The sequence below is a fragment of the Jaculus jaculus genome, chromosome 5, assembly GCF_020740685.1.
Source record: "Jaculus jaculus isolate mJacJac1 chromosome 5, mJacJac1.mat.Y.cur, whole genome shotgun sequence".
Taxonomy (NCBI): Eukaryota; Metazoa; Chordata; class Mammalia; order Rodentia; family Dipodidae; genus Jaculus; species Jaculus jaculus.
This window is the reverse complement of record NC_059106.1, coordinates 150,452,602-150,478,691: the sequence shown is the minus strand read 5'-3', so window position 1 is coordinate 150,478,691 and position 26,090 is coordinate 150,452,602. Positions and strand designations below refer to the sequence as shown.

At 42.1% G+C, this 26,090-nt stretch overlaps 1 protein-coding gene across 3 annotated transcripts in view; it reads left to right on the top strand.

Annotated features, from left to right (window-relative positions):
- LOC101608200 (amyloid beta precursor protein) overlaps positions 1-26,090 on the top strand; it is a 263,853-nt gene that overhangs the window by 115,995 nt on the left and 121,768 nt on the right. For all 3 annotated transcript variants that reach the window (XM_004654380.2, XM_004654382.2, XM_004654385.2), the window contains exon 6: positions 25,171-25,370. In XM_004654380.2, the coding sequence (XP_004654437.1) occupies positions 25,171-25,370 (200 nt within the window). The remainder of the gene's footprint in view (positions 1-25,170; positions 25,371-26,090) is intronic.

The following is a 26,090-nucleotide window of genomic DNA, read 5'->3' as shown; positions in this document are numbered from 1 at the left end:
CTATTGTAAAATATATTCCCATCCATTTCTTCCTTTTTGAAAATTTGTAGAAAATGAAAAAAATAATCAGATTCTCAACTGCATTCAATTGACTGCCTTCCTGGTGGTGATGCAATGCCTTGGAATCAGTAAGGAAAATATAAGTCTCCCTGTGGTCAGTCTACTGGGCAGATCCATCACATTTTCATTTCCTGTTTTTTTTTTCTCTTCATTGGCATAATTGGGGATAGTTGATAAGTAAAGAGATAATTCTGGGGATGATAAAAATAAGAAAATGTTGTAAAATATAGTATGAATATGTGTGTATATATATGTATATAAACATTTTAGTGAAATCATAAAGTAACTAGAAGATAAAAATGGAGTTTTGTCCAATTATTTTTTTCTCTCCAAAGGTATTAAAAATCAGAAATGCTATTTTTTTTTCTTTTTATAAGTACTTAGAAGTTCCCATAAAAAAACTAAAAGGGTAAAATCATATCCTCTGGACACTGATGGACGTTCAAAGGTGAACAGTCCTCATGTCACTTGACATATGGAAACAGCATTGTTTTCTACATGTTAGGTATTCAAACAAGATTTGAGTTGAAGTAAAATATCATTCTTACAAAATATATACACAGTTATAGTAGCTGAGGATCAACTTATATACTCAAACTAATTGGTCTTGAAAAAGTAAGGAATATCATTCCAGACAGTAATAATTGCAGGGAATTGCATCAGAAATCTGTAAAAGTAAAAATGGTGGGAAAAAATGCTAGATCCAAAGGAAACTTCTTCAATGTGGTGACCGATTGAATATCTTTTATCTCTATTTCTTCAAAAAGTGAAATAAAGTAAAAAAAAACAAAGAAATTGTAGTTACTAATGAAGATACAATGAATCTTTGGGAGCTACTAAGTAACATTTCACTGGGTTTTTTGTTTTGCTTTATTATAGTTTCATTTTGTTTTGGTTGTCTCCAGGATTAAACCCAGAGCTATGTGTGTGATAGGTGAATTCCCTACCACTTAGATAGATCTTCTTCTCTTTTGTTACTTTTTTTTTTAATATATGTACATTTTTTTAAAATTCTGAGACAAGGTCTTTCTTTGTACCTCAGACAGGCCTTAAACTTTCTGTCCTTTTGCTTCAGCGTCCAGAGTATCTGGTTTTACAAGTACGTGGCAAAAGTTTCAGAAGCTAGATGTTGTCAGCAGGAGACTGTTATCATTGGGAGGCATTGTGTGACACTCTGGTTTAAAGTGGCATTTCTAATTGTTAGTCATGTCTCCTCAAGAGACCTTTGGCAATGTCTGCAAACAGTTTTAGTTGCAGTGGGTAGTCTGGGTGGGGCACAGTGAACCTAGTGGGTAGAGACACACTAAATGTCCCACAAAGCATGGGACCGCCCCACAAGTGGCAACTGCTGTTGTTGAAAACCACTGACCTAGAGACTTCTTTAGCGTTGGAATTCTCTGGAAATGGCTCTTCTTGAGACAATCCTTCTTTCAAGGTTTGGCCTTTGTGTTACTCACTTACTCTACTTGTGGCTGTGACTAAATCCCTGACAAGAAGCAGCTTAAGAAAGGGGGGTTCATTTTGTTTACCGTGGCAGGATACTCACTCCATGGAAAGATGGCAAAAGGATTGGCATGCTGGCTGTTCACATTGTATCATCAGTCAAGAAATAGAGATTGAATGCTAAAGTAGAGCTAGGCTATAAAAACTCATGCCCACTTCCTGCCACCCACCTTTGCCAACAAGGTTCCATCCCCGAAAGGTTCCATGCCATACAGCATCACTGGCTGTCCACGCTGTGCTCAAACACATGAGATTATGGGGGACATTGCACATTTAAGCCACAGGAGCCTCCATCTAATTCCCTATGGACAGAGCAGCAGACATACCCTGTACAGAGTCAACCTCTTCAACAATGCTGAGATTTTTTTTTTCAGAGACAGAAATCATAACCTATATTCCTAACTATATTCATAGACTTTAAAAACCTTTCATCAAAATGTGTTCAAGTGGGCTGGAGATATGGCTTAGCAATTAAGCACTTGCCTATGAAGCCTAAGGACCCTGGTTCGAGGCTCGGTTCCCCAGGTCCCACGTGAGCCAGATGCACAAGGGGGCACATGCATCTGGAGTTCGTTTGCAGTGGCTGGAAGCCCTGGCGCGCCCGTTCTCCATCTCTTTCTCTCTCTCTCTCTGTCTCCTTCTCTCTCTCTCTCTTTCACTGTCAAATAAATAAATAAAAAATGAACAAAAAATTTAAAAATGTGCTCAAGTGCAATGGAATTTAATTATAGATTTTTAATTAATGCATAATTGCTTCATAAATTCTAATCAGTTTTATCATGTATTCTTCTGGTTTTTTTTGGTATCATTTAGTGCCCATTCTGCTACAATAAAATATCAGAATATTTTCTGGGACAAATTAACCATATTTTGAGATATCCAGTGCACTTAGAAGCTTTGAAGATTATATTCCATTGAAATCTTTGTTTATTATGTGTGACTTAAAATTTTCAGATTGTTGTGTTACTGGGAAAAGTCACCTATAGTTTGAACTGATTTTAAGTTTTGTCTATTTGGTTCCTATCTCTCTCTCTCTCTCTCTCTCTCTCAGATTATATATATATATATATATATATATATATATATATATATAATTTATTTATTTAGTGTTGGCTAAAATGAAAGACATCTAAAACACTGCCTTTATGTGTTTTCCGCTTGCTGTGTCTATACTTACCTCATTAGATGTGTTCCTGCCTTCCCCGTGGTACGTATTTCACCTCTGCCAGATGTGTCCCCTGGTGCTGATCTTGCTAATCTCAGTGTGGGGACAAAGCTTGATCACAATCAAAGTGGCGGTCATCCTAGAACATGAGATTTGTTTGTGTCTGGCCCTATGCTAAGTATAATTGAAATCCGGTTTCATTATGGTCTCTGTACTCAAAGACTCTTCAGAAAATGCTAGCTAGATGGTGTTATAAGAGGGTCATTTCACAAAGGCATTGTTTGGAATGTGTGAAAACTTGTCCTTCAGCTAAGTAATAAGTTTCAGACCTATTGTATTCTGGTCTGCCAGCATAGCCATTACCTTCAAGCAGCTTATGGAAGGAAAGGCTGTGTTTTCCTTTAGAGTTTGGAGAGGAAGTTGTGCCGCGAGGGCGGAAGCGTGGTGGAGCAGGCAGCAGGCTCACATCTTCATACACAAGCGTCAGGGAGGAAGCAGCAGTGAGCTAGCTCTGAGCATCCGATAGGCTGGACTAAAATACCTCAGGTTGCACCTCAAGTGACATACCTCCTCCATCAAGACGCCACCACCTAAAGGCTCCACAACTCTCCCAAGTTGCCACCAGCTGGCGACCAAGTATTCGAAACACCTGAGTGTGTGGTGGACATTTCTTTCAAACCACCACAGCCAGTAATGCTGCAACATTCACAGCCTTATCTAATATCCAGCTGTCCTGAGAATTTGTCTATCTGTGGGCCAGTACTCTCTATTTTTACGATTGTATGAAAGAAAGAAAGTGTGGAGCTTTGACGTGTATCTTCCGGTTTGTATCTGTGGAGTTGAAATTCTTTCAGTAGATAATCTTGCAGCTGCATAATATCTGCCTTGCATTTTAAGGAAGTCTCATTCCATGACCAAGGGAGAAGCAAACACTAACGAATGACTTTAGGGGGTCACAAAGTGAATCATACAAAAGATAAATTAAGGCCTTAAATCTTTGCCAGTGAGTGAGTCGAACAAGAATGGGACTGATGAAACAGCACACAGCTTTGAAAAGCAACTGCCGCAGTGCTGGGCTGGCAGCTTTCGCCCTGTCGGATGCTGGGACTGAAATAAAGGAACTAATTTGAAAATGATGAATAGGAGCATTGCAGAAGTTTGCCTCTCTCTCTTGAGCAAACCGTCTGCCCATACTGAGATCTTATTACAAATGCTAAATCTCTGTATTTAATAAACTTGGACCACATACATATCAAGAGGGAAACCAAAGCACTTTAATAGCGTTAGCCAGATTACAGATGTCAGGCCAAACCAGTGGGATTTGTTTTGGTTTCTGAGCAGGTGAAGTCTGAGAGGAGGTGCGCTCCGCGTCAGCGCTGGGGCACTGCCGTCTGAGCCGCTCTTGGCATGCAACTTGCTTCTGAGACCCCGTGGCACACGCTTCCCAGTTAAGAAGAAGCTCAGAATGTTCACTGTTTAGCATGTTAAGCCAATGAAACAACCTCCCCCCCTCACGTGTCTTTTAACTAAGTTGTCCCAAGTTTCCTGAGTTACAAGATAGTAAGACAAGAGGAAGAAAACACAGAACTGTGAAATTTTAACTGAATTCTTCTAGTTGTGCCCATAAGCACTAATCTCTTGTTGAAGCGCCTCAGAGTATATGTCCTTCAGTGTAAAGCCACTAACTTAAATGATACTCACTACTGATTCATGTAAAAACCATGTTTAAAGTCATTAAATTTACTCTTACCTCCAAATCTTATTGTACTAAAAGCTGTTTCTCTTAGCTGTAACCTTGGGGTAAGAAGTAGAACCAGTAACGTAACTTAGGAAATGTGTAAAGTTATAAGCCTGTTTGTTTTAGAATGAAGCCAGTCACTAGGAAAACAATTTAGACACATTCAAAACCATACCCTTTGCATAAAGGAAGAGTAAATAAAACCTTTCCCAAGTGCGACCTAAGGTTTAAATGTGAAATTACAGTTAGAGAGATTACTCACTGGATAAGAGCAATTGTTTGCAAGGCCTGAAGGCCCAGGTTCAATTCTCTAGTGCCCATGAAAAGCCAGATGCAGGGGTAACATGCATCTGGAGTTCATTTACAGTGGTGAGAGACCCTAGTGTGCCCAGCTCTCTCTCTCTCCCTCTCTCTCTCTCTCTCTCTCTCTCTCTCTCTCTCTCTCTGTCTCTTTCTCTCCTGCTTGCTTACAAATAAATAATAAATATTTTTTTAAAAGTAAACAAAGTGAAATTACAGGTGGTATATTTGTCCCATTGAGCGGAAGAGCCGAAGCCAGGACCCACATGTGTCCAGATAGGTAAGGAAAAAGAGACTTGTTACCAGGTAAGGTGACCTTACCTGCTTCAAAAGTGTCTTCAGAATTCAAAAGTATACCTTAACCCTCAAGTATCATAGCTTGCTGAGCCTGTTTCCTTAACTCTTTACATGGGAAACATTGTAATTACCATGTCATGGTGTTTACTGACAGAACTACTTAGTATAGCTGGGCTTGTTTCCCATGTGCAAATGGAATTCTAAGTGAGGTAACCCAGTGAGGGGCAGACACTTGGTCACTGACCTGCCCATTGTATCACACCATGAATGTAACAGTACTCTGCTGGGTTCAGTGACTAATGCCCCCCCTCTGCTTTCATAAACTGGTAGTTTTACAATAAAGTTGAGGTGGCTACTATAATGGATGTCTCCTTTCAACTTGATCTTTCAGAGGTATTTTAAGCCTTCTAACTTAAAAATCAGTAATAATAAATGATAACTCCTTAAACCTATTTTTCCTAAATGAGGCTGAGAACTATATTAAAATAAGATTAGCAGTAAATAATTAATTGTACTCTCAATTTCTACATTTATTTTTCAAGACTTGCTATGTTACATTTAGACAAATGCCAAAAATAATGTAATGGTGTGCTAGGGGTCCAGGAATGGTCTTGAACCCCAAACCTTAGGTTTGTTTCTAATTTTAGTCAAAGAATTGAATAAAAAGGAAGAATGCAAAAGGTAGTTATTAAATTATTATACTTATTGAGTGGAGTACAGAGCCAAGGAAAGGCACCCACGTGACTATAGATCCTATGTGGAGGACCTGGGAAAACTGCAGAAAGTGAAGGAGAAAAGAAAGTTCAAGAAGCTCCTGCCATGTGGGGAGCTGGAAGGGATAAAGAGCCCATGTGGAGAGGAGGGGCTAAGGGGCCCTGCCCTTGGCTCAACCTGCCAGAGCCTGGGCCAGGGCCCAGGTCCAGCTGAGGGAAAATCTCACCTGCTGGAAGTTCCCAAGTGGTCAGAAAGCCTGCCCTCCCCTTTGAAGGTTATTTATAACTTATGGTGGTGGTCTGTCTTCTGGCTCAGGTGAACCAGAGGGGCAGCTGGTTGGTTAGGGCTAGGGGCTGAACTTCACTAACCACAATGTTCAAATCCTATGAAAGAACTCCCGCTCAGAAGGAGTCCAGGTTGTTTGTGGATAAACAGGTCTAGGGAACTGGGCAAGAGATAAGAAGTCATATGTATGTCTTTGATTTCTAGCTAGTGCAAACTTTCCTGCCTTTTGTTAAACCTTTACCTTCAGGGGTCCAGTTACCCTAACTGTACAGCCCTTTCAATAGTTTTAGAAGAATTAGCATATCTAAGGGGAGGTGAAAGTTTTAATCTTCTACTTCCTCATGTGTTTCTCTTTGCACATCCTTGGAATGTTTCATTAATCAGTTTCAAGTGGGTCTCAGGAGAATTTTATAGCTACTCTTGTTGGAAGGCTGGAGCCAAGGAGTCATGAACATATCAGAAGTGGTAATGAAGCACTTTGGTTTGATGAAAATGTGTTCACACGGTAGTCCCAGGCCGTCAACATTGCATTAACAGTAATTTGTTGATGGTAGAATTAATCACAGAGGAAAAAGAGACTGAGACCCAGCATTTTAGGCACCTATCATGATCCAGTTCAGAGTCATTTCAAAAATATGTATAGGTGCTACAACACAGCAAGACCTGTGACAAGACCATTTGTGTGATAAGGTAACAAACCCTTCCTTCCTCCCTTCCTCCCTCTCTCCCTTCCTTTCTTCCTTCCTTCCATTCCTTCCTTCCTTCCTTTTTTCTTTCCTCCCTCCTCCCTTCCTTCCCTTCCTTCCTTTCCTTCCTCCTTCCTTCTTCCCTTCCTTCCTTCCTTCCTTCCTTCCTTCCTTCCTTCCTTCCTTCCTTCCTTCCTTCCTCCCTCCCTCCCTCCCTCCCTCCTTCCCTCCCTCTCTCCTTTCCTTTCTTCCTTCCTCCCTTCCTTCCTTCCCTTTTTTCCTTCCTTCCTTCCTTTTTTCCTCCCTCCCTCCTTCCTTCCTTTCCTTCCTTCTTTACTTTTCTTCCTTCCTTCCTTTCTTTCCTCCTTCCTTCCTTCCTTCCTTTCTTTCCTCCTTCCTTCTTTCCTTTCCTTCCTCCTTCCTTCTTTCCTTTCCTTACTTCCTTCCTTTCCCTTCTTTCCTTCCTTCTTTCCTTCCTCCCTTTCTTCCTTCTTCCATTTGATGATAATGTTCTCTGAAATGCATTGGCTATCTATCTGTTTCAGGTACTACACTTAAGATATTTGTAGTGTTTGACCATGACTCATGAGCTAAATGCTGTGAGTGCTTTGTTCTCAATGTTAGTGACAGGGAAATCAGGTTGTGCTGTTCTTCAGAACTGTCTTATCGGTATGATCAGGGTACAGTTCCTATACAGATAGACTCAGACAGCTATGGGCCCAGAAATGACAATAGTCATAGGACAGAAACTTCCAGTGTGATGCACCATAATGTTAATAAGCCACTGGAATCCAGTTCCTCTGCTATTTCTCTAAAACCTTTTATTTCTTATATACTGTGCCTACCATTGTAATTTCCAACCCACTTTTCCTGTATTCTCTTTGCACAAGGCTTTTAGGACTTTTTGTACATTGGCTTATAGCCATCTGATCACCACTGTTTGTCCTGTTCCTGGTTATCTTTTTGAGATTATTATGATGTCTTCCTTTCTTTCCCATTCTCCAAGATTACTATAATCTATGCTTTTTGAGTTTAAATGCTAGTTGCAAGCCAGATCATCCAAGGTTTACTTCTATCGCCAATACTACCTGATGATTTAGTAAGTATGTGAATTCTAACATCCTTAAGTGGAGTCTTATATCCTCCACTCGGGTTTTCTAAAAGTTGTTCTGTCTTGAGTTGCCCCGGCCCTCCTGGAACCTTTGAACAGGCTCTGATCATTGTCCCTCTAGCAAACCCTGTGAGGTTTGGTTTCATTCCCTTCTCTCCATCGTCTCTAGAGCAATTTGAGTCTAAAGCGCCTCTTTCGTTCCTTGCTGGAGTTGCTGCAGTGTCCTTCTAATTTCTGGTCCTGCTGACCTTACGCCCATATGAGCTCTTTAACTGTCCTCTCTGCCGCAGCCAGAGGGGAGGGCATGTGCACACATAAGCTGACACTGGAACTCCCAGCTGAACGTGCACTGGTGACAGTGCCGTGCAGAGAGAACGCTGGGGAGCCTTCTCATGGGGTGATGGAGTTGATGATAAGGGAGACCAAATATGTCATCTGTGCCAGGCCCTCAGCTGGTCCAAACTCTTTACAGATTTGTTTTTCAAGGTAAGGTCTCACTCATAGGCTGGCCTCAAACTCAACAATGATCCTCCTCCCTCCACCTCTCAAGTGCTGGGATTAAAGGCATGCACCATTACAGCTGGCTTATCTGCTGCCTCCCCATTGTCTGTCCATGTCTCTCTCCTCCTACTAACTCAGTATCACATAAATCAACTTGGCCAGCTCTCCCCACCCCAGAGCAGGCAGGTAGCACTGTCTGCACATGTTTTCCCCAGGATCCTACAGGACTGATTTGCATCTTCATAGTCAAGCATAGTCAAATGGTTTCATAGTCATTCCAACGGATTCCCTAATCACTCCTTTGAAAAGAACCAACCTTCCCTACACTGTTCTCAGTCTAGCATCCTGTTCATTTTCATCCTGACATGAACCACATCATTTAGCATTTTGCTTCATCTTTCTCTCCCCCAGCAGAATGAACGCCGCAGAGTCAGGGAGCTCAACCTCGCGGGTATCGAATCATCCAGCACACGTTTGCTGTACACGAATACTCGCCGAATCAGTGTCTACTTCCAGTAGCTGAGACTATTAGGTAGATAGTTCCCGATATAAACAACTCACAAGTTTTCGGTTACATGCTGTTTTGCGTGGCATGATAAAGTTCTATGCCATCTGCTTCCTTTGGCAAAGGACAGAAGCCAGCTTTTGTCCAGTGGATCCACACTGGGTACCTTCTCTGCCTGTTAGTAGCTTTCTCAGGTAGTAGTTGACAGTTATGGTATTATGCTGCTCCTGTTCAAATAACTCTTTTGTTTATAAATGTGTGTGTGTGTTCATTTGCCAGGGCCTCTTGCCACTGCAAACAAATGCCAGATACTTGCATAACTTTTTGTGTCAGATTTTGCATGGCTGTCTTGGAAATTGAACCCCAGACTGCAGGCTTTGCAAGCAAGTACTTTTAACTGCTGAGCCATGTCTCCAGCCCACCCCCTATTAAAAACATTTTGACATTTTTATTGGCATGCCTTTGCAATAAACACACAGATTCCTTCAAAAATATTGTATCTAATTTATAAATTAAAGTTTATATTAAGAATATATGTGGGCTAGAGGGATGGCTTAGCGATTAAATGCTTGCCTGTGAAGCCTAAGGACCCGGTTTGAGGCTCGACACCCCAGGACCCACGGTAGCCAGATGCACAGGGGGGCGTGAGCGTCTGGAGTTTGTTTGCAGTGGCTGGAGGCCCTGATGTGCCCATTCTCTCTCTGTCTCTCCCTCTGTCTCTCTCTCTGTCTCTCTCCCCCTTTGCCTCTCTGTCTGTCACTCTTAAATAAATAAATAAAAATTAAAAAATATTTTAAAAGAATGTATGTATGGGGGAATGACATAATAGACATTATCCGTATAGTTTAGTCCCACTTGCAGTTTCATCATCCACTGAAGAGCCTTGGATGTCCTCACATGTAGTGTTGTTCTAAACATTGTTCCTGCTTGGGCTTTCAAATCAGTTCTAGAGAATACCATCTTGGAAGTTCCTCACAGAGATCTCTGAATTGTAAGGTGTCTTGAAATGTGCTTTTGAGGAGCTGGGGAAGGAAGCAATATGGTACAGTTAGATTCCCAAAGGCAGATTCTGTTTCTGCTCAAATGTGATTCTGTCAAGGGCCATATTAGCCATCAACAAAATGAGTAGCCATCTGGTTTATTATCTGTGGTCTTTCAGGAATTATAGCTCTTCATTAAAGAGGAAAAAAGTATCCTGCTCCCTATTTAATGTAAACAGAAAAGACAGTTTCTCCCTGATTGTGTATTTGTAGCCCCAAATTTCTAGTCCTTCCTTTCCAGCAGTTTGTCACAGCATCTGAAATCCGTCGTGATCAAAGCTGCATCCACTGACTTCTGTTCCTTGCCACTCGTCTTCCTGCTGTCCCGCGGTATCCTGTTGCCATTAGTAACCATCCTCACCCCGTCTCTCCATCTTGAAGCATCAGATTCATCTTCTCACTAACCCCCGTCAGCCAGATGGTCACTAATTCTGTTATTTTTCTCAAAGTCCCACTTTCCTCATTTCCCGTGGCTGGGCCTTCTCCACTGCACCTGTCCCTCTCCCGAGTGTCCTCCATGCTTCCGCAAGCTCATGCTTGAGGACTGACCCATCTTGGCCACATTTCTGCTTAAAGTTTCTCTGTTATTCTCTGCATCTTAGTCGACTAAGGACCAAACTCATTTTAAAGCAAGGTTCTTCAGAGTAGAGCCATAGCTTGTCGGTGCTCATTGTCCCTTCCTACTCTTGGTGTTTGTCATAGAGGGCATTTCCCCCAGGCACTGCCTGTGTGCACCTCCAGGTGGGTGGCATGCCTTTGGTCCCCAGTGTTCTTTATCACATGCTCATCTCTGTAGCTTCATAAAACTATTTTATTTAGTTCCAAGTAGGGGAGAAAGAGAATCGGTATTCCAGGTCTTTTAGCCACTATAAATGAACTCCAGATGCATGCACCACTTTGTGTATCTAGCTTTATATGGGTCCTGAAAAATTGAATCCAGGTTGTTTACCCACTAAGCCAGCTCTGCAGCTTTTGTCTATAGCCTTCTAATCAGTCATCGCTTTCTTTCCAGCTTATTATCTCCACAACAGGCTATTCTTTTCCGTTTCTCCCCAGCCTGCCTCTGCCCTTGCTTTCACTCTTTACTTTCAGTACGCACATCACTTATGATGGTGTGGCATGCTCGCCTACCTGGAAATCTCTGTGGGACTTGAACCTGTTCAGCAGCTGGGAATTACTAAACATAGTGCATAATAAATAATAGGTCTTGAGGCTGGGGGTATGTCTCAGCAGTTAAGGTGCTTGTCTGTGAAGCGTAAGGACCCCTGTTTGACTCTCTAGGTCCCACTTAAGCCAGACACACAAGGTGACACAGATTGCACATGCCCACTTGGTGGCACAAGCATCTGGAGTTCCATTGCAGTGGCTAGAGTCCCTAGTGTGCCCATTCTCTCTCTAATAAATGAAAACAAAAACAAAAGATAAAAGACTAGATCTTGGGGCTAGGGAGATGGCCCAGTGCTGAAAGGTGCTTGCTTACAAACCTGCCAACCTAAATTTGATTCCCAAGCACCCGTGTGTGAAGCCAGACACAAAGCAGAGCCCACTTTCGTAATCTCCGGGGGCCTATGGCAATGGGAGGCAGAGCCACGGGGATCTGGAAGCTCCCAGGTGAGGTAGACTAACCCTTCCAGCTGTAAAAACTAGAGAGACCCTGTCTCAGAAAAGAGAGACCTGATAGCACATGTGTGCAACAAGCAAAAGAAATAGGTCATATCTAGTGCACACCTTAAATCCCAGCACTCGGGAGGCAGAGGTAGGAGGATCACTGTGAGTTCGAGGGCACCCTGAGAATACATAGTGAATTACAGGTCAGCCTGGGCTAGAGTGAGACCCTACCTTGGAAAAACCACAAAAAGAGAGAGAGAGAAGGTCTTATCTGCCTGAAAGACACTTCGTTCAATTAAGTGCTTGCCTACCAAGCATGAGGAACTGGTTTCAATCCCAAGTTCTCCCATAAAGTGAACGGCATCGTGACACACATCTGTAATCTCAGGGCTGGGGGTGGAGACAAGATGATCCCTGAGCTTATTGACCAGTTATTTTAGAGCAATCATGAGCACTAGGCAAATGAGAAACTGTCTCAAAAGGAGTTGGACAGCATACAGGAGAAGTGGCACCTGTGGCTGTCCTCAGGCCTCCATAGGCATGAACTTCACAGTCTCATAGCATTAGAAGGCAAATATATACTTATTTTTATTTGTAATTAATTTATTTGAGACAGAGGGAAAAGGGGTGGGAGAATGGGCACACCAGGGCCTTTAGCCACTGCAAATGAACTCCAGACGCATGCCCTACCATGTGCATCTGGCTTATGTGGGTTCTGGGGAATTGAACCTACATCCTTAGGCTTCTCAGGCAAGCATCTTAACCACTAAGCCATCTCTCCAGCCCTCTCCATATAAATTTAAGTTGTAGTCTCATAATAGCAAACAGGTACACCATTTAACTCCTCCTAAGTGCTATTCCAAATGTTTTATTTGCATTAAATATTCATAACATCCTTGAAGGTAATTAGTATGATCATTTCATTTTAAAATTTAAAAGTCCCAGCAGAGTAAATAACATGATCACAGCCACACCAGAGCTGGTCATTGGTAGTACCAAGCTTCCAAGCCACATCGCATTGCTCTGGAAAATGTGCAGTTAATCACCACACTGTACCCCTATTTAGGATACAGATAACTAGAACATTCAATTAAATGGGTTCAGTAGTTTTCATTTGTCTATGAGATATACATTCCAAGATCTCCAATTGTTGCCTGAAACATCAGATAATACTGAAAATATACATTATATATAAATATATCAATATGTGTAAGAAAAGATACTGGACATATTCTAGTTTTTCCCTGTACCTACTTGCATATTATCATTTAATTTACAACTAGTACACAGTAAGAATTAACAATCACTGAAAAGAGAACAATGATGCAATTATAAAAGCTGTTTAAAATTTATGAAGTATTTCTGTCTGGAACTTTTCATTTCATATTTTAAGATTGTTCTTAACCGGGGGCAACTGAAACCATGGGAAGTGAGACCATGGATAATCAGAGGGACCACTATATTCAAATGCTATCTTTCCTAGACAGGGAAAAAAATAATCATAAAAGCAACTGGTGTTGGACGTTTAAACTAAAGAGTATCTCATCTTCCTTTATGGTCTGTGTTTTCTGTTGTGTGCAGGAAATGTCAGTATTTTGTTGGCTTGACAAGTGTGTCAGATATCAGTTGCAGATGCTTTTTGAAAATATGCTTACCAAGACACGAAAATGGGCTTGCTCACCAGTAGATAATGAACTAAACGTGTTACCTCTTCAGAACAAACTTTCTCTCAGTACAGCTAACCAAGGCTTTCGCAGTATAGTAGGGAGAGGGTGTTTGTTGTTATCTCTCATATTCAATTTAAAATAATTTTTTGTACCTATTTCCAATCCTGAGAACTATAAATCAAAGGAAGGTTTGCTTGTAAATCCTCTTCAGTCATGCGGTAACTTCCCCCCCAACTTTTCTGAGGATGAGCTGAGCACACATGTGCGTCTATTCATGAGGCTCACCTCAGGCCGTCAGCCAGGACGTCCGTGACCACGGTGTCAGCAGTGTGCCCTGAGAATGAATGGAGGTGTACAGTGTTACTTCTTACGTGAAACCACATAGGTTTTCACAGAGCAAAGAGAGGCACCACAGAATCAGGCAGCTTCTCTTCTTTCTGACAAACAGGTCTTATCCAAGTTCTCCTCCCAAAGAAGGGTTTGATGAACTCTTTGTCCATAGAAACAGTAGAAAAGGATACTGGATATAAACCAACCCTCCCTCCTCTTCCTTCCTTCCCTCCCTCCCTCCCTCCCTCCCTCCCTCCCTCCCTCCCTCCCTCCCTCCCTCCCTCCTCCCTCTCTCTCTTTCTCCCTCCCTTCCTTCCCTGAAATTACTCCTTTTCAGAATGACTTCTCTTACTTCCTGTTGTGGTTTGAATATAAAATGCCCCCCCTGCCCCCATTGGCTCTCGTGCTTGAATACTTGGTCCTCAGCTTGTGGTGCTGGTTAGGAAGATTATGCAATCTTGAGGACGTGGGCTCTTGGTGGAGGACGTCCATCACTGGGGACGGGCCTTGCTTTGCTCTTTTACCGCCCAGCGCCACTTCCTGTTCACTCTCGCTGGCTGTCTTTGGACAAGGTGGCCAGCTGCTGCCGGCTCCTGCCCGTGCCTTCCCGGCAGTGCTGCACCATTTCCCCTCTAACTGTAAGCCAAAAGAAACCCTTACTCCCTTAAGCTGTGTCTTGTCACGTATTTGGTCGCAACAATGAGAAAATTAACACACTAATACATTACCTTTTTCATGAAAGAATGGGTGGCTTTATTTGGGATTCTGGTTCGGTACAGTCCACCTTGGCAGGGAGAGTATGGCGAAGGTAACAGCGGCTTGTCCAGACCCAGGCAGCTTGCCTGGGAGAAGAGCCACCAGGACACAAGTCTTTTTCTCCCAGAGGATGCGTGTACCTGGAGGGTCTGGAAATTTCTCTGGCTCATTTCATTCATCATCCCCAGAGTATAGAGAGTCAAGTTGCTTAATGACCACAGATCATTCCTCCGTCTCCACCTAACATAGACACATATTGCCTGTATTAATCAATAGCGACATCTTTGGGAATTTTCATTCAGAGTTTTCTGGCGTAATAGCTAATGAAGCAGAATTTTGTTTCACACATCAAGAATTAATTCAACATGACTGTTAAAATTTTTTAATATACTTTTTATTTTATTTTGAGGGGGGGTGGAAGAAAGAGGGAGAGAGAAAGGAAGGAAGGAAGGGTGCACCAGAGCCTTCAGCTGCAAATGAACTCCAGAGGCTTGTGCGCCCTTGTGCGCCTGGTGACATTGTGCCCGTATGCCCCCTTGTGCGCCTGGTGACATTGTGCCCTTGCGCCCCCTTGTGCGCCTGGTGACATTGTGCCCGTATGCCCCCTTGTGCGCCTGTGATATTGTGCCCATATGCCCCCTTGTGCGCCTGGTGACATTGTGCCCGTATGCCCCCTTGTGCGCCTGGTGACATTGTGCCCATATGCCCCCTTGTGCGCTGTGTGACATTGTGCCCTTGCGCCCCCTTGTGTGCCTGGTGACATTGTGCCCTTGTGCCCCCTTGTGCGCCTGGTGACATTGTGCCCGTATGCCCCCTTGTGCGCTGTGTGACATTGTGCCCTTGCGCCCCCTTGTGCGCCTGGTGACATTGTGCCCGTATGCCCCCTTGTGCGCATGTGTGACATTGTGCCCTTGTGCCCCTTGTGCGCATGTGTGACATTGTGCTCTTCGTCACTGTGGGTCTGGCTGTGTGGGACCTGGAGATTTGAGCATAAGTTCTTAGGCTTTGCAGGCAAGTACTTTAACTGCTAAATCATCTCTTCAGCCCGACCCTGAAGATTTTTTTATCACCTTACGTGCTTCTCTTTATCCCTCTTAGCTCATCAAACTGTCCAGACAATATACTTTCAGTTATATATGGATTTTCCTGCTAACAAGATAGTTCCAAAAAAGTACTTTAGCCTTTTACTGCAATTATATTCCAAATTTAAAGTCTTGCCAGAATATCATTTCTGCCCCCCTTAACATGATTTTTTTTATGATGCTGAAATATTTTAAAGTTCAGACAGCAAGCATACTGAATATGTCAGTCTTTTAAATTCACTTCTCTACAGAGCCCAAATGAAACATTCCCACCCACAAAATTAACATTAATTTTAATACTGTGAGATGCCAAGTACATAAGTCATGTTTGTCTAAGTCCCCCAAAGCCCTTCATAGTTAATTTTTCCCCATCGGGTCCTATGCAGCATTAGCTCCAGGCTCTTTAACTCAGGATCTAGACTTTTGTTTTTTCAAGGTAGGGTTTCACTGTAGCTCAGGCTGACTTGGGATTCACTATGTAGTCTCAGGGTGGCCTCAAACTCACAGCAATACTCCTACCTCTGCCTCCTCCCGAGTGTTGGAATTAAAGGCGTGTGCCACCACGCCTGGCTTAGACTATTTTTAAATATCGCGTCTTCCACTTACTGAAGAAACTGAGCCGGTTTGTTTAAATCACTCAGTCCTTGGCTCTGCCTTAGTCATGTTAGGTTGTTTCTCCATCGCTGATACCAAACACGAGTGTGAACTGGAAGAGCAGAGGACAGACACAGTGTCCTTCACACAGTCCTGTCCAAGTGCCACTACTTTAAACAGGATCCTTTTTAGGTCACATTGTAATCATCCGTTCTCCCTCGGTATCTGACTGGACACCTCAGATGTGGTCATGAGCCGCTCTTGTTTTTCAACGTGCCTGTAGCTCCCCACTCAGCAGCCATACATTCACCTTCCATCATTATCTCTCTTGAATCTGGTCCACCTAGTATCCAAAGTCACCATTGCCAATTAAGTCTGACCACGTTATTCCATTTGCATGCAGTGGAAGTGCCCATCTGTCTCCACACCCTACCTGACACTTCTCGCCTTCACTTCCCGCTGTCCGTCTCACTGGCTCTTCGTGTTGCTTCCCTTCAACCTGGCCGACTTTACCGTTGCTCTACCCTGATGTAATCACTGACCCACCCATGGTGTATCAGTGCCCAACTCAGCGCTTAGGATCTGAGACCTGTGGACTTTCTCAGGGCCATTCCTTGACTTACATGCTGCATTTGAAATACTATCCCTGTCCCCACACATGTCTGTTGTCATTTGTTAACACATTATCCCCCTGTGCCCTTATAAATACTGTATATCCTCTACAGATATATACGTTCCAAGAAACTGGGGCTCTGTCTTATTGGCTGATGTATCTGACGACCTGGATTAGTACTTAACGCTTTGAAGGAGCAAATAAACATTGCTGATTGGCTACTGTATGGCCTAGAGAAGAAGCTTAATGGAATGGTTCAGTGGTGGGATGGATGCAAGCATTACTAATGTTTTGCTTACTATGAATCTGTGCCATTGTAAAATTTTACTGTAATCAAACACAGTTACTTAGGATTCCTACTTGTATTTTGAATGGATTGTCCTGTTTCATTCCTACTGCTCAGAGTCCTCTGGCTTAGAAGAATCACTTTCTCCTTGGAATTTCTGAAACATACATTATGGAATATCCCTGTTACTCATTCAGCAATTAGTATAATTCTCATATCCAGAATAGTCATCATTAAATGTGTAATGATGATACAACCCAATTTTAGGTCAAGGTTGTGGCCTACCACTCATCCTTAATTGTCTTGAGTCATGAATTTTTAATATCTTAGTCTTACTGTTATCTTCCTAAAATGGAAATCCTTAACTTATGGCCCATGGTTGGTTTGTGAACCCTCTGTAAGTGATACTGGTAGCTAAAAATGACAGAAATTACTAGGGTTGGAATAGTGATGAGTAGTTTGGGATCTTTGCACTAAGCTGTGCCTAACTGACTTACAGCACACATGAGGACCCTAATGTGTGTCATCTACTGGTTAACAATGGTTTTTGCCTTTCCAGGTGGGAAAAAACAAAATTAAGAAAACAGGTGCTCAAGCTCCTCTTTCATGTGTAAATTATCTAATTTTTTAGAGCCCTCTCCAAGAAGTATAAATAGCTCACCTGGCATCTTGTTATATGTGTCAATCACACGATCTTCCAAGATGCAAAAGAGAAAGGAAACAGGAATAGTTTTGAGTGGCTTACATATAGTGTTTGCTGCAAGAGGTAATGTCTTTCTCATGAGAAGAAAAATCATCAGATTTTCAGAGGTCTTTTAACTGGGAAAATGATAATGTCCACTCGCTAACACATGTCACTAAGACAGCTAACCACAGTAGCCACCTCTCCCTTATCCATGAAGCATAAAGTCTAAGAGGTTCTGTAATTTCCAGAGAACTTACCTGATAAATTAACTGTATGTATATATGTTTATATGTAATATGTTATATATTTCTAGATAATATATGTAATATGTTATATATTTCTACATAAGAAATAAATTCTGATTCCATAGCATTAAAAATAAAAAGCCCTAGCAGTTAAGCGCTTGCCTGTGAAGCCTAAGGACCCCAGTTCAAGGCTCTGTTCCCCGGGTCCCACGTTAGCCAGATGCACAAGGGGGCGCACGTGTCTGGAGTTCGTTTGCCGAGGCTGGAAGCCCTGGCGCGCCCATTCTCTCTCTCTCCCTCTATCTGTCTTTCTCTCTGTGTCTGTCACTCTCAAATAAATAAATTAAAAAAAAATTAAAAAAAAAAAAAAGTAAAAAGCGCGAGCTGGGTGTGGTAGCTCATGCCTTTAATCCCAGTACTCGGGAAGCAGAGGTAGGAGGATCACCATGAGTTCAAGGCCACCCCGAGACTGCATAGTGAATTCCAGGTCAGCCTGAACGAGAGTGAGACTCTGCCTCAAAACACACACACACACACACACACACACACACACACACACACACACAGTAAAATGCCTGGGGCTGGAGAGATGACATAACCGTCAAGGTGCTTGCCTGCAAAGCCAAAGGACCCAGATTTGATTCCCCACTACCCATGTAAAGCTGGATGCATCAGGTGGCACATGCATCTGGAGTTCGTTTGTTTACAGTGGCTAGAGGCCCTGGTATGCCCATTCACACACACACTCTCTCTCTCTGCCCCCTTCTTTCTCTCTCAAATAAAATCATAAAAATAGTAAAAAAAAAAAAAAAAACTTTCTTAATAATCAAGAATAGATGAATATATCATGGATTGATCCTTTGAACATAAAATTATTTTACAAAAAATTCAAATAAATCATAAGTCCATTTAGAGGATGAATTATTTGACTCAGTCAAGTTAGTGAGGCCTTGGCAAAAGGAGCCATAGATTTAAAAGATGCATAAAATATGTTTTCCTTGTGTTTTTTTTTTTTTTATTTCTTTGTTTCTGGGTGCTTGGTGTGGAGATCTATTTTTTAAGATCTGGAGGCTCTGAAAATTACAGTTCACCAGTTAAAAGTTCTTACTCTAAAATAACCCACAAGTGTTTACAATATGAAAAATGAGAGTAACTCTTGAAGAATCACCTTTAAGCCTTTTCATTCCCTGGAAATGTTCATGAAGAGAAGTGCACCTGACACAGAGTGTCAACCTAATGTATTTCAAAGACTGAGTGCAGCCAAGTGAGCTGTTCCTAAAGCCGCCCAGAACAAGAACAGCCTGTCTGCCCCCATCCGTGCTTTCCCTCACCCAAGGCTGGTAACTTTGCTGACTTCTCTGAGACTATCTGCATGGATATTTGCCTGTTTTCATATTTCATGTAAATTAATTGGGCATGATGGTTCACACTTGTACTCCCAACACTGAAGAGTCTGAGGTAGGAAAATCATCATGAGCTCAAGGCCAGCCTGGGCTTCAAACAACAACAAACAAAAACAACTAATAAAATAAAACACAGGGGCTGGAGAGATGGCTTAGCTGTTGAGCGCTTGCCTGTGAAGCCTAAGGACCCCGGTTCAAGGCTCAATTCCCCAGGACCCACATAAGCCAGATGCACAAGGTAGCACATGCATCTGGAGTTCATTTGCAGTGGCTGAAGGCCCTGGCACTCCCATTTTCTCTCCTCTCTCTCTCTCTGTGTTTGTGTGTGTGTCTGTCACTCTCAAATAAACAAATAAAAATAAACAAAATAAAATTAAAAAATAGTAAGTGCCTAAGACTCAGGCAGCGTGTGCTCCTGTGTTTGGCTTCTAATATGGTTTCTTACTCTCTTGTCTACCCTACCTTGAAACTTCCTGAGAACCACGGAAATAAGCCTCTCTTCTCCTGCTTTTCCTTCCATTTTCTTTAACTCCTGATTTGTCTGATCTAACTATCAGCAACTGCTTTTGTTAGGAGCAGACTGACTTATCCAGCCATTGTGCCTTCCAGTTGGAAAATTCTGGCAATTCTGAGAACTGAGGCAGCAGGGGGGAAGCATATGTTTGTCTTTCTATTTTTTTTTAACTGCTTTATTTGTTCCCTATTCCTGACTCTGGGGTAATCCCAGACACCCTCACTTCTTTTCCCCACACCTGGATTCATAGGTGTGTGATTCCTTCTCTTCAGCCCTTTCTCTTTTCTGTGCCCCCTGGTTTTCCCGAGGCTGGGAACTCACGCCCCTTGTTTCCTGGCTGCAGACCCGCGGGAATTTCCATTCATAACCGCAGGAACAGACAGCGTCACGTTCCTCTGCTGACACTCTTCCTCTACAAGGAGGAAAAAGTGTCAACAGAAACCATGAAAGAATAACTAGAACTTTCGCAAAACTTCCATTAACTTACTTTTTAGAACAATTTTAGATTCATAACAAAATTGGGCAGGAGGTACAGAGATACTTCCTTTACCTGTGATTTTCCCATCTCCAACCTCTCTCATGAGCAGTGTGCCCACTGGGCAAGCACATCTGTATACTGATTTATAACTCCATTAAAATTTGATACCAGGTCTGGAGAGATGGCCTAACGATTGAGGCGCTTGCTTGCAAAGCCCAAGGACCCAGTTTCAATTCCTCACTACCCACGTATGCCAGATGCACAAGGTGGCACATGTGTTTGGAATTTGTTTGGAATGGCTGGAGGCCCTGGTGTGCTGTCTGTCTGTCTGTCTTGTCTGTCTATCATTTGCTCCTTTCTCTCCCTCTCTCAAATAAATAAATATTTTTTTAAAATTTGATACTGAATAGTTTCACTGACTGAACAATCCTCAGTGTTCTCTCTGTTCACTCCTCCCCGGCACCAGCAGCCACTGAGCTTTTTATTGTCCATCATTTTACCTTGTCCACAATGTCACCTGACTATTTAGAGAATGGAAGTGGTTTGCATAATTTTCATAAGAAGGAGCAAAAACTGGTAGGTGAGTCTGATATTGGAAGAGACTCCCAGAAGGCATTCTAAGTGCAGTTACCTCAAAAGTCAGCCTTCATTTAGAAATAAGATGAGGGTCACCTTTGCAGTGTAGCTTATCCTTCTCCATAGTGAGACCTCATATACTGACACACAGAGTTTCATCATCACTGACTGATTTCCTCATAGCAATGTCCTTCTGACCTTCTTACGGCATTCTGATACTCATGGGATGGTCAACATTTTCATAGTTTTCCTATTCCATAGAAGAGTTTCTCATATTAGTACTGAAAACCCCAGAAAGCCATTTTCTGTAAGTTGACAGCCTTGAAGCTTGTGAATGTGCAAGGAATAGTCTACCATCAAATGCAGTAATCATTTTATTGTGAGTTCTTCCCATGTGATTAGAAAGAAATTGCTCTCTGGGCTGGAGAGATGGCTTAGTGGTATAAGGCACTTTCTTATGAAGCTTACGGATCCAGGTTTGATTCTCCAGGTCCCATGTAAACCAGATGCACAAGCACAAGGTGGTGCATGCATCTAGAGTTCGTTTGCAGTTGCCAGAGGCCCTGGCATGGGCGCTCTCTCTCTCTCTCCCCGTGTGTGTGTGTGTGTGTGTGTGTGTGTGTGTCCAGTAAATAAAGAAAGAATACTTCTTTAGAAATTCCTCTTTGGCATCCAGCCTCATGTTTCCATAAACACCTCCCTCCTTGATTTTTCTTACACTGTGATTACCTTTCTCATGTCACACAACACACCTGTCTGCCATTTCAATTGATGATGGGAAAGTAGTCCACCCCCCCTCCTTTTAGTGTTTCCTGCTACTCCTAAAAGCTACAATTAGAAGCTGTAATGTTGGCATGTTTAGTATTCGTGGAGGAGAAAAAGCATCATTAAAACACAATTGTGTTGCTACTGTTTTAAATAGTTTCCAAATAGATAATTGAATTCATAGACATCTAAATTTAATTCTAGAAATCAAAGCTATGGTAATAAGAACTGGACCTGAGTTCTCTTAGGGCAAGTAATTTAATTCCTCAGCCAGCTGAACTATTATGTATCTCTGTTCCTTGTTATTATGACAGTAAATTACACAGAGAGATGCAGAGAGGGTTGATGGCCACATAATTCACTCTTTTTCATGATGAGGTGCATACCAGAATACAGATCACTCTGCACACCTCCCGTCATAGCAATCATTTCTGCTTGGAAAACAACAGTAATATAGAAGTAATAACTCAGGAGGCTGGAGAGACATGTGGGTGTGTCGAGGGACATGTTTCCACCATCCCATAGTGAACTGAAGCCTGGATCATACATTTGGACATTGTTACTCTGACCATTGTTTAAGAACACATGGAAATTTGATGGTTAAAAGAGAATACTGGCATGATTTATTTTTCCACCTTGCTTTTATTAACATTTTCACTTACGTTGTGGACCTAACCAGTATTGAGCTAATGATTGGATTGAAACAGAGATCTCAAACATCAAGTCATCTTTATTTTATTCAGTCGTAGTACAAGAACATTGAGATTCACTAAAAGACTGTGGGAGCAGTTACCCAAGGAAAGCTGAGCAAATGTTACTTGTAATATTGCATGTGTGTGTGCATGTGATGTGTGTGGTTTAAGCATGTGTGTGTGAACATATGCATACATGTTCAGAGGCCAGTGAATTTCAGGGACCCTCTGTCTTCACTCCCCTAAGGCCTTGGGGTACAGGCATATAGGTTTATGCAGCCACACCTAACTTCATGTGGGTGCTCATGGTTGACCCCATCCTCTTGCCTGCACAGCAAGGACTCTGCTCAAGTGAAACATCTCCCCAGCCCGCAAAGGGTAGTGTGCTTTTGAAGTGTTGCCTCAAGTGGTAGACATGTGCACAGAATTTTTTGTGGGGCAATCAAGAAATCAGTTATTTCACCCCATTTGTTTGTGTGCAGATGGAGGCATATGCCATCTGATTTATCACTGTACATGTTCTGTCTTTCTCATCTCACCTGTTTGAAGATGGTCTTGAGAAAATGTGAAAATGACTATGTCCTTCAGTACATTAACACTTTTCACATTAATACATGATTCAATTATTCTGCTTCATAACATTCTTTTTATTTGGCCAGAAGTTTCAATATTCCTTCATTGTGTTTAACCAGAGTTGTATAAAAAATGTATTGTTGGGGAGTCATGCACACCTGTATAGCACTTTTGCAAAGATTCTGTGTCCTGTGCTTGCATCCAGGGGCATCTCACATCTTCGTATAGCTGTTATAAAAATTCCACTAAATTTGGAGGACATAGAGTATTCCCTCTAGTCCTATGTCCATCTTTGTGCATTTTTCTTTCCTTTTCACACTCAGCCAAGCATCTCATGGATGCTCTGTCAGCCTTTAAATTTTGGAAGTCTTTCATCTTCCTGAAAGCATCCTAGACCATGTATAGAACCATGTTCAGTTCTGGCATGTATGAAATCAGATCTCCTCTGTGTCATGTTAGAGGGCATTTTAGGGCATCATGCCATGTCTAACACCAACACCTCAGATCCCGTGACTCCTCCTAACACTGAGCCTGTCCTTACTGGCCACATGCTCTTTAGGGTTGTAATTCCCCATCCACCTTGTTTCTGGGAATATTTAAATACAGTACAGAAACATTATTAGTATGCACTGTATATAATAAATGTATTATTATGGTGATTTTCAGGTCTGTGGTAGCTGTTGTGGCATATACAGCAAGCACATCTTTTGTCTATACTGGTTTTGTGAGCTAAGAGGCTTGTCCCTCTCCTTTTATGCCTGGCAATATGTGCTAGACTTTCCTTACACTTTCCTATTTCCCTTGACCTTCTTTCAAGAGATCTTGACCATACCTGCACTGGCAGGCTTATGATTTCTCCAGTGATTCTCCAGTAGTCTTTTTCAGTTCTGTCCCAGTTGTGTCCCTTAGCCATCTAGTCTTGTTAACTTATTACCCACCAGTTTTTGCATTAGCATATATATATATGTATGTATGTATGTATGTATGTATGTATGTATGTATGTATATAGTTTGATGCCACAAATGTAATTTCTCTGGTCCTCTTACAAATCTTCATGGGAGCTGTGAGTTTCTGTGCCTTCATCTCATAATGGCATGTTTCACTAGTTCTTAGAACTCTATTATCTAACAACCAGCATCCATATCACCTGGAAGCATAAGAAAAAATAGAAATGCTCAGGACTTGTCTCAGACCCGCTGGTTCAGAAACTAGGAGTCGTGTCTGGTGGAACCATTGATCTTGATGCTCACTGAACTTGGGAAACTATTAAGACATCTAAAGTGCAACAAACTGTACACAGTTGGCAGTGTGGAGAGCTTACCTAATTTCAGTTGGTGTCCCTAAACATGAGATGCGACAGATTTATTGACTTGCTTTTTCCCTATGTCCAGATTAAACTGTAGTGGGTTTTGAACCAATTTCCGCCTACACCTAATGCATTGGTACATACGACCATGCCAGTGCTGTGAGGCTCTTTCACATGTTTGAAATAATCCTTCTGTTATGGTGAACTCCGTTTCGGTGTCTTCTCCCACCCTCCTTCTTTGTTAAACTTCATTTTAGAGTAGTTGGACGTTTATAGAGAATTGTGGAAATCACAGTCATTCTCTTCTGCCTCATTTTAATCATCCTTCTTTCAGTTTCCTCTAAACACTTTGTCTTAAGGTGGTAATTTGAATCGGTATTAGCACGTTATTATTAATCAATGCTAGTATTTTATCTTAACTTCATTTAAAAATTATTTATTTATTTATGACAGACACAGAGAGATTATGAAAAAGGTAGATATGAACGGTTGTGCCAGGGCCTCCACCAATTGCAAAAAAACTCCAGACACATGTGCCACCTTGTAAATCTGGATTTATGTGGATACTGGGAAAATCAAACCTGGATCCTTAGGCTTTGCAGCAAATGCTTTAACCACTAAGCCATCTCTCCAGACCCCTAAGTTCACTTTCTAGGTTATGCATATGCGTTTGACAAATGTATAGTATCCACTCAAAAATTTGACCTCAAAGATCCTTTATGTTGTACTTACTTATTACTTCCTTCCTCCCCTTGGTTCCTGGTGACCATCCATCTCTCTATAGTCTCCATATTTTGCCTTTTGCAGAATGTCACCTGGTTGGAAACATGGGATCTTCTTTCCATACCCATTGAACTATGCAGATCCACATCCAAGTATAAAATGTTCTACAGACCCAGCTGAGCTTGAGTTTCTGTTTAATCTGCCTTCAAGTTTTGTGTGTTCCTTTCTTTAATACTATATTTCCTCACAGATTACCAAATTCTTCAATACCACTTTGGTTCTAGAATCACAAAAGTTTGTTAATTTTTTTTCTTTCGTTTTCTGAAATTTGTTCAATTACTATTCCTCAATTTCTTTGTTTCTCACAGTGAAGACAAAGTTGTGGAAGTCACAGAGGAGGAGGAAGTGGCTGATGTGGAGGGAGAAGAAGCCGAAGACGATGAGGACGTGGAGGACGGAGAGGAGCTGGAGGAGGAGGCGGAGGAGCCCTACGAGGAGGCCACCGAGAGGACCACGAGCATCGCCACCACCACCACCACCACCGAGTCTGTGGAGGAGGTAGTCCGAGGTAGCCACGATTTGCTTGTATTCTCTTTTTTAAAATGTAAATTTCTTGAGATAATCAAAGACAACGTCATACCAGAGTTTGAGTTTCAATCTACCCTTATCAAGATGTAATTGTTTTTTTTTTTTTTATTTTCAAAATAGCAAGGGTTCTTATGTTTGTCTGTTGTTGTTGTTTGGGTTTTGTGTGATTTACAAGCGGTGCAGCAATTTGAAATAACATAAGTCCTGATTGTAGAGTCTGTTCTGTGCCTTGTGCCTGCCACATAGAGCATATAAGGTGGTTATTCAAGACTTTACCTAGACGGGAGAAATCTCACTGATGCATGCTGGGTGGTTCCCTGAGATAGGTGTTGATTCCTGCTTTGTCATTGGCTGCCTCTCTGACCACTGAGACGTGGAGCTGGTAAAGTGCAAGGACTAAATTCACTCTGCTGGGCAGTGTGTTACTAGATTTCCAGAAAACTTCAGCAAACCTCAGTTATGAGCATGGTCGTAAACAGACCTTTACTAAGGAGATTTGCTCTTACTATATTTTAAGCTGTGCAGTTTAACTTGGATGTTGTGCATTATGTTAACTGTTTAATTGGGAAATGTGACAGCAGCCTTTTCACTGCACGTCCCTGCTGATAATGCTGTGAACCAAATGAACTAAAAACTTCCTTTCTGTCTCCAGCTAGTGTTCAGTTTACATCAAACAATTGACTGCTGTGGCAACTAGCAA